Here is a 16,175-nt window from a genome sequence, read left to right on the forward strand (position 1 = left end):
CCCCAGTTCCAGGCCCATACTTGGGAGGGACTATCGAAAGACTGGGTTGTGCTTGTGTTAATTTGGTCAGGAAATTCAGGGCCCTTAAGTGACTGAAGTATGATCTAGAAAAATACGTCATGGGATCTAGTTAGGCATGTCCTGTCCTCTTGGACCCACACATTCCTCTCCCTTTGATAAAGAACGTAATCATGGAAAGCCAAGTACAATGGTCCCTTTTTCTTGAGTCTGAGTGCTATGATTAATGATACATCTAGATTCTGTCAAGTCGTTTTTTCAAAATCTCATATTGATGGGACCACATTTTAAAAATAGAATGCTAATCTCTGTTCTTTGAAGTTGGCAAGGATGATAGAAGGGTAGAAACTAACCCCTTTTCTAAGTGTGCTAATAGATGTAATTGGAAATATATTTTCAGCACACTTTCAAGTGATACAAAGCCAGTTGAATTTTTTGTCCATATTAACATTTTCTTGTTCTTATACATAATTGTCATAATAGTACAGACAATTTTGATATCAAAGTCTTCACCTTGATCCATATTGCAAAAATTTTCTATCGCTATGTAACAAATTTGCACAGATTTAGCAATCTAAAAAACCTATCATGTATTAGATTGAAGCCATATTATGGCTTGATTCTCTGATTAGGATATTATAAGACTGGAATCAGAGTGTTGACTGTACTCAATTCTCATGTGAAGACTCTTGACAAAAAGCCACTTCCATCTTCTTTTGTGTTATTGGAAGAGTTTGTGTTGGAAATGCTTGTTCCCCGGTGCCACAAAGAAATAGCACTCGAACATAAATTTAATTCTTTCAGCAAGGCAATTTTTACTTTCTGCAGAAAGGGTGCTCATCGCAGGTGGAATAATGGCAAGAGCACCTTTTCGTATTTTATGTTTGTTTGTTTGTTTGGTCTTTGCAGTTGCATGAGAGAAGTTCCTGTGTTCTTGCTGGCTGTCACTTCCTAGAGACTACTGTCTTTTCTCAAAGGCCACCTGTATCCTTGACATTGACCTTCTCCATCTTCAAACCAGCAATAGCATAGTGAATCTTCCCAAATCACAGAATCTCTGAATTCCTCTCTCTCTGATTTCTTTTTTTTTTTTTTTTTTTTTTTTTTTTTTTTTTTTTTTTTTTGAGACGGAGTCTCGCTCTGTCGCCCAGGCTGGAGCGCAGTGGCCGGATCTCAGCTCACTGCAAGCTCCGCCTCCCGGGTTTACGCCATTCTCCCGCCTCAGCCTCCCGAGTAGCTGGGACTACAGGCGCCGCCACCTCGCCCGGCTAGTTTTTTGTAATTTTTAGTAGAGACGGGGTTTCACCGTGTTAGCCAGGATGGTCTCGATCTCCTGACCTCGTGATCCGCCCGTCTCGGCCTCCCAAAGTGCTGGGATTACAGGCTTGAGCCACCGCGCCCGGCCCTCTCTCTCTGATTTCTGCACACAGATTGTAAAAATGCATGCAATAAATCAGGACTACCTAGATAATCTCATTTTTAAAAGCCATGCAATATAATTTAATCAACAGAGTAACAGCCTATCATATGCAGAATTTCAGGGATTATACAGGGACCAGAAATCCTGAGAATTATCTAAGAAATTTGCCTACCACACATGTGTTCTTAGGCAAACACAGGACTACGTTCACATTCTCAAAGCAATACAAAATTATCTTTATATGTAATTACATATATATATATGTATTTTACAAATAGTAATCAATTTACATGAAATTTCTAAAATATAACTATGAAATGGTTTTCAATAAAGCACCCAAAGAACCATATACATTAATATGACCACCTAAATTATCTGGCTGTTAAAAGTGGATTTATCAAATTTCTGCCTTCAAATGTAACATACAATAATTGTATATTTTCCTTTCCTTTTAAAGGTCCTTTAATTATAAATATAAGTAAATATCTTGGATTCTGAAAGATCATCTAATGGTAGATGCAAATTAGCATTTTCTTATTTATTTCAAAAATAGAGACTGAAATGATGCCTTTTAATGATGTAGATAATATAAATCACAAATAACATATGTTAAGTGTAACAATAATAATAATAACAATAATAGGATTATATTTGAGAGATTAATCCATTTTGGTATATGAGCTCTAGTCTACTCACTTTTCTTCCTGCTTAGTATACATTCTTTAAATAAAACAAAATATATTTATCTCTTATCTTATTAAATAATACATAAGTTTTTTTTCAAATATTTTCTTATAAATAGTGCTTAAAAAGATATTTTTGTACTATCTTTCCAAATACACATTCCAGACTTGTCTGGTGGTTATTTTTAAGAATGCAATCAATTATGTTTATTTTACATCTATCTTACGAGTAGCTCCTTTCAGTAATCTTTGCTATATCTTTGTCTTACTATGTCTAAAGCCTGTAATACCAGAAACCTTAGTGTGTTTTCGTTCCTTTCTTTCCAGCTTCATCCATGTCCCTACAAAGGACATGAACTCATTCCTTTCTTTCCATGCTGAATATACAAACAATTTCATCAAGCCCCATGGTTTTAAATGTTAATGACTTTCAAATTCACACTTCTACCCTGCTGTCTATTTGCTGATTCTTTCTTGAATGTCTAAAAGATACCACACACTTAAAATACCTTAAGGACTCTTAATTTTTACTCTCATATCTTGCTTTTGCTGTAGTCTTCTTCATGTCAGTTAATGACCATTACAATGCACTTAAGTACTCGGGCCAAAAATCTACCTGTCTTTACCTCACTGAATCCTCTCCTCTCAATCAGTTTATTAAGAAGTTGAATCCAGACTATGTTCAAAATATATTTACAATTGATACATTTTAACATTTTCACCAATACCACCTTAATCTCAACAAAAGATCAGCTCCAACTGGATTAATGTAAATGTCTCCTAAATAATCACCTCGCTTCCCTTCTGTCTACTTTTCACATAGCATCCAGAATATATTTTAAAAAGATAAATTATGCCATTCTCCTGGTGCTTTGAAGGGACCATTCATCTATCCACCACTAATTTATACTATTATAAAATCATTTAGAAATTAGTTTAGATGTCGTTGTACTAACACTCAAAATTATGCTTTTTGTTGTTTTGTTTTGTTTTCATTTTGAGGCAGGGTCTCACTTTGTCACCCAGACCCGAGTACAGTGAAGCTACCACAGTTCACTGCAGTCTTGACCTCCTTGGCTCAAGCAATCCTCCCACCTCAGTCGCCTGAATTGCTGGGTCTACAGGCACACAGCACCAAGGCTGGCTAATTGTTTTCTTTTTTTTTTTGTAGAGACAGGATTTCGCCATGTCACCAAGATGGCTGGAACTCCTGAGCTCAAGCGATCTGCTCACCTCAGCTCGACAAAATGTTGAGATTACAGATGGGAGCCTTCACACCCATCCTAAAATTATACTTTAAAAAAAATATCCTGCATGTTATTTGTTTAGGTCCTAATATGACGTGTTCTCAGAAATAATAAGATAGTAACTAATGGTAGTCTAAATTTTGGTTAGATGATATTGGGAAACCACTGTGCATTTGATAAGTTGCTAGATATATGTTATAAAATGGTATTGTTCACATTTTGTTTTACTTTGAAGATTTCTTTTACATTGTAATTTCCCTATTAAATTAATTGCTAATGTTTACTGATTTTACATTAAGAAATTATTTATCATTATGCTAAGAAATTGTATTAAAATAACATTTTCTTGTTGTTTTTATTTTAGGCGGGCCTTTTTTGAAGGACTACATTACCATTCAAAGTATTGCATCTTCCTCCATTGTCACGCTGTATGCTACAGATCTAGGTCAACAAGTCAGTTGGACCACAGTAAGTGTCAATGTGAAATGTAATATGCATGCCTCACATTTTGATCTAAATAATTCATTGACAGACTATTTCTATCAAATAAATTCATAGCAAAACAAAATGTACTGAATGGTATTTTTAATTTTCTATTCTTACTATGACCAGTGGCTAAAGGTCTACTCAAGTATTGGAGCAATAGTAAACCACAGTTTTGAAAAACAAAGATGAATTCTGTTTTGTTGTTGTTGTTGTTGTTGTTTTTAAGTGTCAATCTACTCTATGACTGGGAGCTTCAACTTTGTTACCAAAATACCAGGGGTTCGGTCTAGGTCCTGCTGCTAACTGCACAGAAAGCCAATGACAGTGATGACAAGTATTGCCAAGGAAGAAGGCTTAATTTGGATGCTGCAACAGAGGAGATAGGAGCTGTCTCAAATCCATCTGCCTGACTAAAACTAGGGATTTATATAGCAGGGAATAAATGTAACAATGTGTAAGAAAACAGGTACTAGGGAGGGACAAGGAGGCATCTGGTGGGGTGATGTGATGAGCTTCAGTTCTTTGATACTCTTTTGAGAGGGCTGAAGGTTCTTTCCTGAGGAATGAACTTAGGTAGAACAGATACAGGTTTCAAACTTTAACAGTAATAAGGGTCAATTTCTACATTTATCCAAAAATAACTGTCTATGGGACTATTGGGCTGGTTTCATCTGCTCTGCCTATGCTTTGTTATTTACGTGGTATCTCTTTACCTTTTTCTTCTAGTAGTCTAGGGACATCACAGACTCTTTTGACACTGGAGAGAAGAGTATAGAATATACAGTTTAAAAGGAGGTTCTCAGGCAGAGAAACAAACTTTTGGCAACTGACCGTGAAAAAGTAAACTTCTTTCAGCCTGTGAAAATGTTCTTTTGGCTGTTTTTGGAGGAAAATAGCAGGTGTTAAAATTGTGGTATTTGAAAATGGTATTAGAAGAATGAGGACTACATTGAAAAGACATGAAGGGTTAAGAGGCAGTGAAAATACTTGGTACTAGTGCACAGTATTGAAACACTCATGGGTAATAGAATAAATCAATGGAATAGCTTCAACAGCAAAAGGAAACGTTAATATGATATTTAGTAACAGAGGCAGTGAGAGAATAATAAATAGTTTTGATATACAAAGAATAATGAGCTCCTTTTCTTTCAATTACATTAAACTTCTGTTATTTGTATTATTTAAACTATGAAAGGTTTTCTTTGCGGTTACATTCCACTCCACATTTGTGATTACCTTTAATATTTTTCTATTCAAAATGGCTTTTATTTTTGTCACAATTAACAATTGACATTACCATTCATAGTGATTTGAGCTGTTTCTTTACAATTAAACAACCAATTTTTGTAAGTATTACGAAGGTATGACAATTTTATTTTATTTTATTTTATTTTATTTTATTTTATTTTATTTTTTTTTTTTTTTGAGACGGAGTCTCGCTCTGTCACCCAAGCTGGAGTGCAGTGGCCGGATCTCAGCTCACTGCAAGCTCTGCCTCCCGGGTTCACACCATTCTCCTGCCTCAGCCTCCCGAGTAGCTGGGACTACAGGCGCCCGCCACCTTGGCCAGCTAGTTTTTTGTATTTTTTTTTTTTAGTAGAGATGGGGTTTCACAGTGTTAGCCAGGATGGTCTCGATCTCCTGACCTCGTGATCCGCCCGTCTCGGCCTCCTAAAGTGCTGGGGCTACAGGCTTGAGTCACCGCGCCCGGCCAGTACGACAATTTATGCATTAATATTTAATTGTTAATTTTAATCTAGCACAAATTTAATTTTAAATTTATTAATTAAAATATTGCTACATCTGTTAATATTTTCTAACAATCTTTCCTTTTAAGATATATTTTCTGTGTAATTCATTAGTTCTATTTTATGTTTTCACTAAATAGTTGATTTATTTTCCAAAGTATATTGAACTTTTGAGTACTAATTTGTACCACTAAAGATTGAGTTTAGAATCTTATGAATTCTTGTGAAGCATATTTTAATGTTTAGAAAACAACCTATAGAAGATGCATGAATTTGCAAATAAAGTTTTAATACTGTACTTAAATGTGATGTCTACAGACTTTTGCTTAAAGAGATTTTAGAAAAGAGTGTTTGGTCTTCAAAGGTTAAAATATTCACAGGGTCTTTGTCCACATTTATGATGAAAAGGGAGCTCTGTTTACAGAAATTGTGTCAGGGTGAGCAGCATTAAACCATTAAATCATTAGAAATTTCAGCTCCATCACTTGCATAAGCACTGAGAAGAAAACACACTAAAGGGGAATTATTTGGCAATTGTACTAGAAAATTATAGTTTATTTGAGAGGAAAATCATCTATGTGACAAAGAGAACTCTGCAAATAAGCTAGATATTTTTAAATCAACCCCTTGGATCACACATTCTTTCGCTCCAAATAAGTCAGTTCTATTAAATGCTAAAAATATACACATTACATTGCAATTACACCCATTTTGTATCCAGTAAACTATACAACAAAAGTAATGTTTTACCACATATGACTTTCTTGTACATTGAAAAATAGGAAAATCTGTTCCTATAATAAGACATTTCATAGATTTTTGGGGAAATAATCTATTTAATTTAACAAGGTTAAAATTAAGATGTTAATATTTTTCTCCAACTAACAGTGTGTTACAAAATATTGAGAAAAATCCTGCCTCATTTAACTTACTAAAAACCTTCGGATAAAGGATTAATATGAAAATATAACAATTCTAATTATATGAATAGTGTTGATTAATTAAAGTTATGCAGTTTTCATCATTTTTGTATTAATTCATGTGTGTATGTGTTAACGTGTAATTCTATGCAATTTATCCCTTAAATTCATGTATCTAACACCAATGTCAAGATAGAGAATTGCTTCATCCTTAAGAAGGAACGTCTTCCTGTTATCTTTGCATACTTACATATACTTTTTCCTATCCTGGAGTAACCACTGACATGTTCTTCATCTCCCTATTTTTGTCATGTGGAGAATGCTCTATGAAATGATTTAAACACTATTTTGAGATTGATGTTTAGTTTTCTGTAAGCATAATGTCTTTGAAATCCATCCTGATTTTTGTTTATATCAAAAATTGGTTCCTTTACATTGGTGAGTAGTATTCAGTTATATGGATGGAATGGACTTTGTTTAACCATTTACTCTTTGAATTACATTTGGGTGTTTTTTAGTATTTTGCTATTACAAATAAACCTACAATGAATATTAGAGGTATTTGTATGAACTTTTTAAAAAATTTATCTGGGACACAGTGTTGAGTTTTGAGAATTCTTCATATAATTTAGAAACGAGTCCTTGTATATGTGGTTTGGAAATATTTTCTCTCATTCTTTAACTTGTCTTTTCATCATCTTAACAGAACTTTTCACTGAAAGAATTGTTTTCAATTTTAATGGAGTCTAATTTATCAAGGTTTTCTTTTAAAGATTATGCTTTTGCTTTCATACATACGAATCCTTCAACTTAATTCCATGTCCTGGAGTATCTCTCCTGTGTTTTCTTTTTTTTTTTTTTTTTTTTTGATGCGGAGTCTCGCTCTGTCGCCCGGACTGGAGTGCAGTGGCCGGATCTCAGCTCACTGCAAGCTCCGCCTCCCGGGTTTCCGCCATTCTCCTGCCTCAGCCTCCCGAGTAGCTGGGACTACAGGCGCCCGCCACCTCGCCCGGCTAGTTTTTGTATTTTTAGTAGAGACGGGGTTTCACCGTATTAGCCAGGATGGTCTCGATCTCCTGACCTCGTGATCCGCCCGTCTCGGCCTCCCAAAGTGCTGGGATTACAGGCTTGAGCCACCGCACCCGGCCTCTCCTGTGTTTTCTTATGAGTTTACTAGTTTTATGTTTTACACTTTAATGATAGTCTATTTGTATTGTATATTCCACATTTTTAATCTCTAAATCTAATTTTCTTCAATTTGTCTTATGTGTTCTATAACCCTTTTTTCTCTTTTTTTCTCACCTTATTTTGAATTAATTGTCATGCTCTCTTTTCTATTATCTTTGTGTTATTTTGGTATTTATATCTTCTATTTTCCTAATTCTAGGGGTTACCAAAGATATTACAGAGTGTACCCTTGAGATATTAAATGCTAATATACGTTTTTACATTTGATTTTACTAATGTAAAAATGCTTCATAAATATTGACTATAAAGTTGAATGACTTTATATTTGAGCTCCTCCTGACTCATTTTTCATGCTTTTGTTATAATATAATTTTCTATATATGTTAAATGCAAACACATTACTAACATTTTATCTAACAAATACCTTATCCTTTAGACTTATCCTTTTTGCTGAAATTTAGTTATTTCTTCTAATGCTGAGCCTACATCTGGTATCCTTCTCCCTGAAGAACATCTTTAGTGTTTTATTGTAGTTCTGTCATTGATGAATTATCTCCATTTTTGTTTGTCTTAATATGTCCTTATTAACTTTCATCGTTAAAGAACATTTTTACATAAAAATAAGTTTACTTTGGCAGTTCTCTTTTCTTAACTTGGCAATATTTTATTGTTTTAATTTCTGAATTCCATTGTTTCTGTTGAAAAGTCAACTTTATTCCTTTGAAAGTAATGTGTCTTTTCTAAACAATTCTTGTTTAGTTTTATTATCAGCAATTTGACTATGATATACACAATTAAAATTATATTTTTATTTATCTTGCAATAATTTTATCTAAGTTGGTGGTTTAGTGTATTCATGCGCACAAACATACATGCATATAATTTGAAAAATTAGCTACTGTTTTCTATGCAAGTATTGCTTGTCCATTATTCTATTTAAATTCTTTTTTAAATTTTATATTACATTTCAATATTTTTCTTTTCAAAGATTTTACATACGTGAAAATCTCAACCTTATCTTTCATTTATTTTAACACATAAAAGATAGTTTTTGTTAAAGTTTGTGTCTGATATTCCTGTTGTGTGTATCTTCAATTTGTTTTTTTTTTTTTTTTTTTTTTGCTATTTCTCTTGGTTTTGCACACAGTCTGTTTAGTCTTTGTATACCTGCATATTTCTAAATGCAGAAAATGTATGTGAAAAAATTTAATTATAACTGACATCTAGGATGACTTTTATCTTCTTTCAAAGATAAGTTACCATCTTCCAAATGAATGAATTGCATTATTGGATCCAAGTCATCTTGATCCAATCAATAATTGAAATGATTTTAGGATGAGTTTTAGAATCTGTGGAGACAGTTTTACGAGGCCACCTTCATCCTTTGGAGATGATGAACAACTGTTTTTGTTTTTTCATTCTCAGACCCCATCAAAAATCTGTTCTTTTTATTAGGCTTATATGAGGCTTCATATGCAAGATTCAATCTCCTCTCTGGATCCCCCATTTCAAAATACTTGACCTTCTAATTCCTCAGTGATATTAAATCTCTGAAGACTGAAAAAAAATTTTTAAAAGATTTTGATCAGTTTTTCTCACTACACTCATTAGTATTTTGTGTTTGAATTATCTAGAATAGAAATCTACAATATATGTTATTTATTTGACAAACCACAAAAAAACATGATCTTTATCTGGCATGATACTAATTTCAACAGTATTCATTAAGTACAAAGTGTTATTGTTGTATTACAACTCATAAATGCTTCCAAAACTTTATGTAACATCCTTATCTTCAGGAGATTAAGGTTAAAACTACTTTATTTTGTTTTCAACAATTCTGAAATATACATTTTTTAACTGCCTATAGCAATTTTAGAAAAGGTGATAGTAAATCCAAAAATGCCCTAATAATGATAGCACTATTTTTTTTCCAAGATAAAATGAAATGCATTAAGCATAGTTTAAGCACATCTAACCAATTCACAATTGCAGCCTCGTTTTTTTAAAGCAGAATATTACCTTTTTCAATTTACACATATATCACATTGAAGATTCCACTGAGGTTTCAAAGACTCCCAGTTTCCTTGCTTGCATAGTACAAATAATGAATTTTGTATTCAAAACAAAAGATTAGTTTAACACAGTTAACTTTTTGAAAGAGAAAATATAAACAGGATTTGATAACGGAAATAAATTGAAATTTCAATGTAGTGTTTATCTTCAAAATAAGAAAAAGGTATATCTGCCTCTTAAGAATATAGAATCTTCAGTAGAATTTTGTATTATCGGGGAGTTTCTAGTCTTTGTAAGTTCTTGTGATGTACATGGTCTGTTTATGCCTGCTTATCTGTTTATTTGATTGTATTTGGTTTTGATTTTGTTTTACTTCCCCTTATTTAGTAGAAAAGACCAGTTCCATTTTCAGAAGACCATATTAATATTTGTCTGTCTAGCCCTCGTTTTCCTCATCTTGAACTATTTTCTGATTACTTTCTAAGATTAATAAATCATCTTTTCTCCTTTCTTCTATTTGCACTGAAATTTTTTTTTTAAATGCATTGTCCAAAATTTACGTATCATTCTCTAGTGCTTTCAGGACATATTATTCATAACCCTCCATATTGTAGCAGAAAAATATTCTTTATAAAATATTAAGTCTTCTAAAACACATTTTATATACTAGTTGGCTCTCCTGAATTATTTTTGAGGGATGATTGAGATAAGATTATGGTTTAATTTCCTCTCATCCAAAGAAACTTCAGATCTGTGTTAGCACTTTTATTAAGTTAATAAAGAGTGATACTTGGTCCATGTTAACTATCGTTCACAACATTTTATATTCCTGATATATTCTTAGAGAATTTGCTCAAATTTGACTTCACTAGATCAATTGCTGTTGAAATAATTATTTTTAAATTTTTATTGTACTAAAACAATTACTCTCTTCATTATTCCAGAATTTTGGCATTCTATCATTACACATTCACAAGTGGCAAACATTTTCTTTATATCTGAATAATGAGGCATTTTGTAAGCCATAAATTACTACAGTCTCTCCTATCAGATTGCTTTTTATAATGAATTGATCAGAAGTTGCATTATTTTTACTTCTCTCACACAAATCTTTCTTGGCACATGAGAAAATATATATATTTCTAAAAGGCAGAATTGTGACTGAAGAAACCTCCACATGTAAATTATTATTCATGTATTTGTGTGTAATTACATATATATATATAACCTTTAAATAATTACACACATATATGTATGTGAATATATATGAAACCATGGATATATATTATTCATTCCAACAATCTTCTCAACAGAGATGTGAACATGATTTCTAACCAATGTGCACAGCTAACTGCATTTTTGAGTAAAAGTGCAGATTTAAATTTTTTCTTAAAAAAGTGGTAGCAGATGAAGACAAAATAGTTAATGGCAGTCAAATTTATTATTGTTAAGTTGTATTTTTTTTTCTCTTTGAACACTCCAAAGTAAATTACTTTGCCTACTCTGTCTAAATACTTCAGAGGAAATTTAACATGATTTTAGCACTAAAAAATCAAACATTTACCAAATTTAGACCAGTTAGCCGATTAATATTTTGTAATCATTTGGTCTTGTTTTCAATTACCTTTCCCAATATTGTTAGTGTCTCTCTATAGTACAAATAAAGTTACCCCCACTCAGCTCAAGCACTCAAAGGTTAATTCTTTTAACCACACAACTAGACTAATTAGAATTAAAGTATAAAATTTCTAATAGAGAAGACTGAATTGTTTCCATTCGAAGTAGAGTCAAATCAATGGATTCAAGCTGACAGGCCCATGGAGGGTAAGATAGGGAAGAAAAGAAAGAGAAAAAGAAAAAGAAAAAAGATACTCTAGCTCGTTCAATTTATTGACAGGGACAGTTTATACAGAAGATTAAGTGTGTATTGGACTGGGAAATACACAGAAAAATACATTAATAATGGTTTGCTTATTAAAATAAAATCTCCTTTTTACTATATCTGAAGAAATAAACCAGTTTATTAGGTTCAATATTTATCTTTATACTTAATTAACTATGCATATATTAGGCTTTCTCCCCCTGGTTCTTCCAAGGAAGTCGTTATTTGCAATATCACTAATCAGGTTAAAAAATAACTCACCTATTTCACTAATTAAATGAACCTTAAAAACATCTATTTTTTATTGTTTAATCTAAATCATGTTTTATTTTCAGGTATTTTTGGCTGAATACACAGGACCTCTGCTAATATACCTCCTCTTTTATTTGAGGATCCCATGTATATATGATGGAAAAGAGAGTGCTAGAAGATTACGCCACCCAGTGGTACAGTAAGTGATACACGCACCCATATAACATACACGTTAAGGAGGCGATGAACTAGTAAGCAGGTAAAATATTACTAAAGATTGTTAGTAAATGCGATTAAAGTGGATACAATTTTATGGAAATATATTTTACATAACCACAAATAGTGTATGTACAGCAGATTCCAAATTTGTAAACTAGAAACTATTAGATATACCTTAAAATAGAGGTACTTTGTGTTAATAATGATCACAGCTGTCAAGAGAAATTGGGAAATTCAGAAATATAATTAAAAGAAGTTTACAGTTATAAAATCGAGACACCATGCATAGGATATAAAATATAAATGCTTCCCTAAAAATACATTTATTTATTTGGCAATGTTGCATAGGAAAGAAATAATGACCTAACTAATGGACAGGAAGAAAAAAGTTTACAAGTTACTTTTTATTTATTTTATTTTATTTTATTATTAATATTATTTTTTGAGATGGAGTTTCGCTCTGTCACCCAGGCTGGAGTGCAGTGGCGTGATCTCGGCTTACTGCAAGCTCCGCATCCCGGGTTCACGCCATTCTCCTGCCTCAACCTCCAGAGTAGCTGGGACTAGAGGCGCCCACCACTACGCCCGGCTATTTTTTTTTTTTTTTCTTTCTTTCTTTTTTTTTTTTTTTTTTTTTTTGTATTTTCAGTAGAGACGGGGTTTCACCGTGTTAGCCAGACGTGTATGGATCCCCTGATCTCGTGATCCGTCCGCCTCCGCCTCCCAAAGTGCTGGGATTACAGGCATGAGCCACCACTCCCGGCCACAAGTTACTTTTTATAAGTCAAAATCCAAAATTAAATATCATTTTGAAGTATGACCAAAAAAGAGTAAGGCAATAAACAAAATATTCTATATAATTGTGGTGTTTAGCATATTGTGAAAATAATCTCTCACTCTGTAAGAAATACATGCCAAATTAAACCGAAAGAGAATATTTATTCAAGATGCCATAGTAGGATGTGGGAAGGGAAATTTGTTGGGGAAAAAAATAAATAAATAAAGACCTGAACAAATTTTATGCATTAAATAAACTCCAAGTGAATTAAGAAGCAAATTGTAAGTATTTAGATCATATGGATGCTAAAAGATAGTGAACTAATTTCATCCTAACTTTCTTACTTCAAATCAAGTTTTGCCTACCTTTAATTACAGTACTTCAGCCACACTGACCTCCTTTCTTGTGCTGATTGGCTACTGTGTTAGTTCGTTCTCATGTTGCTATGAAGAAATACCCAAGATTGAGTAATGTATAAAGAAAAAAAAAAAAAAAGATTTAATTGACTCACAGTTCTGCAAGGCTGGGGAGGCCTCAAGAAACTTACAATTATAGCGGAAGGTACCTCTTCACATTTTAAGTGAGAGGAATGAACAATTATTTATAAAAGAGACCATGTATAAGATGGTCTCTTAGTATCATTCTCAAAGGAATTGACTCATATTTGCCATTTATTATTATTATTTTTTTGAGACAGGGTCTTGCTCTGTAGCCCAGGCTAGAGTGTAGTGGCTCAATTATGGCTCACTGCAGCCTCACTCTTCAGGGTTCAAGCCATCTTCCCACCTCAGCCCCCTAAGTAACTGAGACTATAAGTGTACACCGTCACAACCAGCTAATGTTTAAAAAAAAAAAAGTTTTAGAGATGAAGTCTCATTATGTTGCCCAGGCTGTTCTTGAACTCCTGGGCTCAAGAGATCCTCCAGACTCAGTCTCCCAAAGTGCTGGGATTATAGGCATGCACCACTGCACCAGCCGTACTATTCTTAAACACAAATACAGCATACTTGGTAGTATCTCAGTGATGAGTGTATTTGTGCCACATTGTTCCCAAATAACAAATATGCAAAGTTTATATAAAGTAATTCCACAGCAGATACACAAACTGCTTTTGAAATTTACATATCTAGCAGGGATTTAGAAAATAACCACAGGGCTTCTGTCACCTAATTTTCGGGATGATGATGTTTTAAGATGAATTCTTAAATGCCACGTCCAGTTGAAACACATTAAAATGTTGTCTCCAAAATTGCTTTGAATCATATTATAATGTCAAAAGAATTTTCTGCTAAGTTCATATAGAAGACAGATTTCTATATGTGACCCAACCACCACAAAGTTCTTCAGATCTCTTAGAAACCTCCACACACTGGAACTAAAGGCATATCTCCTGTAGGAACTGTGTCCGCATGAAGTATCTTATGAACCTGTTACCTGAACATTTCTTTGTCTTCTTCAACAGAAACAGAAACCTGGTGTAGTGCTATGCCTCCCTTGCTGTTTGTAAAGTTGAAGCTGTGCTTTTCTGTGTTGTGCCCTCACATCCTGAACCTTACTTGATTTAAAATAAATAAGATATTATCAATATTTTGGTTTGGAAAAAGAATTGGATTCACACCTATTTATGGTTTCACAGTTAATTTAGCAATCAGCAGAAAATAATCAGTGTTTGGAAGTTAAACATAATTAAATAGAGTAATAATATTTTGAAAGAAAATCAAACTTAGTGCATCACCATGCAGTGATGTGCATGGTGGCATATATATAAACTAAGTTTCTAGCTGTACATTCTATGGTGTTTCTATGCTCTCATGGTATAGTGTAATATAAGTGAATGTACTAACTTAGACAGATCATAGCTTGAACCAAAATTTCTCACTGAGGGCTCTGCTACATTGCTGCTTTTTTATAAAACAAAACAAAACAAAATTATTCAAGGGTTTTTCTAACTACTTCTACAAAAGAACAATAAAATGAGGAGAGAGAATAATTTCCTTACCTACTCTGTGTACTCATACTCACAAGGCAGCTTCTTGTATCTGGACTTTTGCTTTTGTTTGTCTGACTTCCTAGAAAACTCTTTCCCCAGATATTCACATTCCTTGCTCTGTCACCTTTTTCAGAATTTGTCTACCATTATACTTATAGGTATCACCACCACATAAAACATTTATGTTACGTAATAGGTGCAAACTTTTGTTTTTATTAATTTACGAATAACGAGAAATTTGCTACTGACTTAGCCAGGTTAGTGTTTATTATTTGTTTTTCCTAGATACACCCTACTCATACCAGAAATCGTTTCCACTAAAATCAACTCCCAATTTATAAATAAATTCAATGTCTGATTTTATTATTATATAGAGTAAATGATATGCTGATTTTTATGCTCAATCTTTACTGGTTAAAGTATGTCATCAGTTGGGTGTGGTGTCTCATGCCTGTAATCCCAGCCCGTTGGGAGCCCCAGGCATGTTGATTACTTGAGCCCAGGAGTTTGAGACTAGCCTGGGCAATAAGGTTTAACCCGTTCCTACAAAAAAATACAAAAAAATTAGCCAAGCATGGTGGCATGGGCCTATAGTCTAGTTACTTAGGAAGCTGAGGTGGGAGGATTGCTGGAGCCTGAGAGTTTAAGCCATGATCATGCCACTGCACTACAGCCTGGACAACAGAGCAAGATCCTGTTTCTAAAAACAAAAACAAACAACACACAAAAAGTATGTCATCTTTCATCCGTATTGATTTCTTTAACAGCAACCAAAGTTTTGAGATTTCACATTTTTATGTATAACAAAATAGGTGCAAATCTTAATGAAAAATACATTCTTTATAGTACATTCAGAAAAATACACCACTGTAAATCAGTCACATTTTACATTTACTTTTAAGATAATAATTATATAAAAATGATAAGAAGAAGTGGTAACTTAGAGTACAACACAAACAAACACACAAAGAGACAAAATATTACAATATTAGGTAGGAAAAAAATACAAAAAGAAAGCACAAAGCTGCATTATTACTGCACAGAAAATGCAATTTAAACTTTCTCAATCTTAGTACTTGCTAAAGGACAACCAAACAATTAAAAAGTTATTCTGAATATTATAAAATGTCAAATGCATTCCAAGTAGGCTTTGGATATTTTTAAAACTTGTAAATTGTCTGTGTCAGTTGCGGCAGTTTGATATGAACATATTTGCAATTATTATATTTATACCTACTCCTGGGACAGGTGTGAACATTACAGTTTATGACTGGTATAAAATATTTCTAGTGTCATCAGAAGTGAATTTATGGAGACTCTTGTAACAG

The 16,175-nt window shown here is 33.1% G+C and overlaps 1 protein-coding gene across 3 annotated transcripts in view; it reads left to right on the forward strand.

Annotated features, from left to right (window-relative positions):
• Positions 1-16,175, forward strand: part of TECRL (trans-2,3-enoyl-CoA reductase like) — a 132,115-nt gene that overhangs the window by 83,317 nt on the left and 32,623 nt on the right. For all 3 annotated transcript variants that reach the window (XM_033214557.1, XM_033214559.1, XM_033214558.1), the window contains 2 exons: positions 3,733-3,836; positions 11,944-12,059. In XM_033214557.1, the coding sequence (XP_033070448.1) occupies positions 3,733-3,836; positions 11,944-12,059 (220 nt within the window). The remainder of the gene's footprint in view (positions 1-3,732; positions 3,837-11,943; positions 12,060-16,175) is intronic.

Source organism: Trachypithecus francoisi, unplaced genomic scaffold, assembly GCF_009764315.1.
Source record: "Trachypithecus francoisi isolate TF-2019V2 unplaced genomic scaffold, Tfra_2.0 Lachesis_group1, whole genome shotgun sequence".
Lineage (NCBI taxonomy): Eukaryota > Metazoa > Chordata > Mammalia > Primates > Cercopithecidae > Trachypithecus > Trachypithecus francoisi.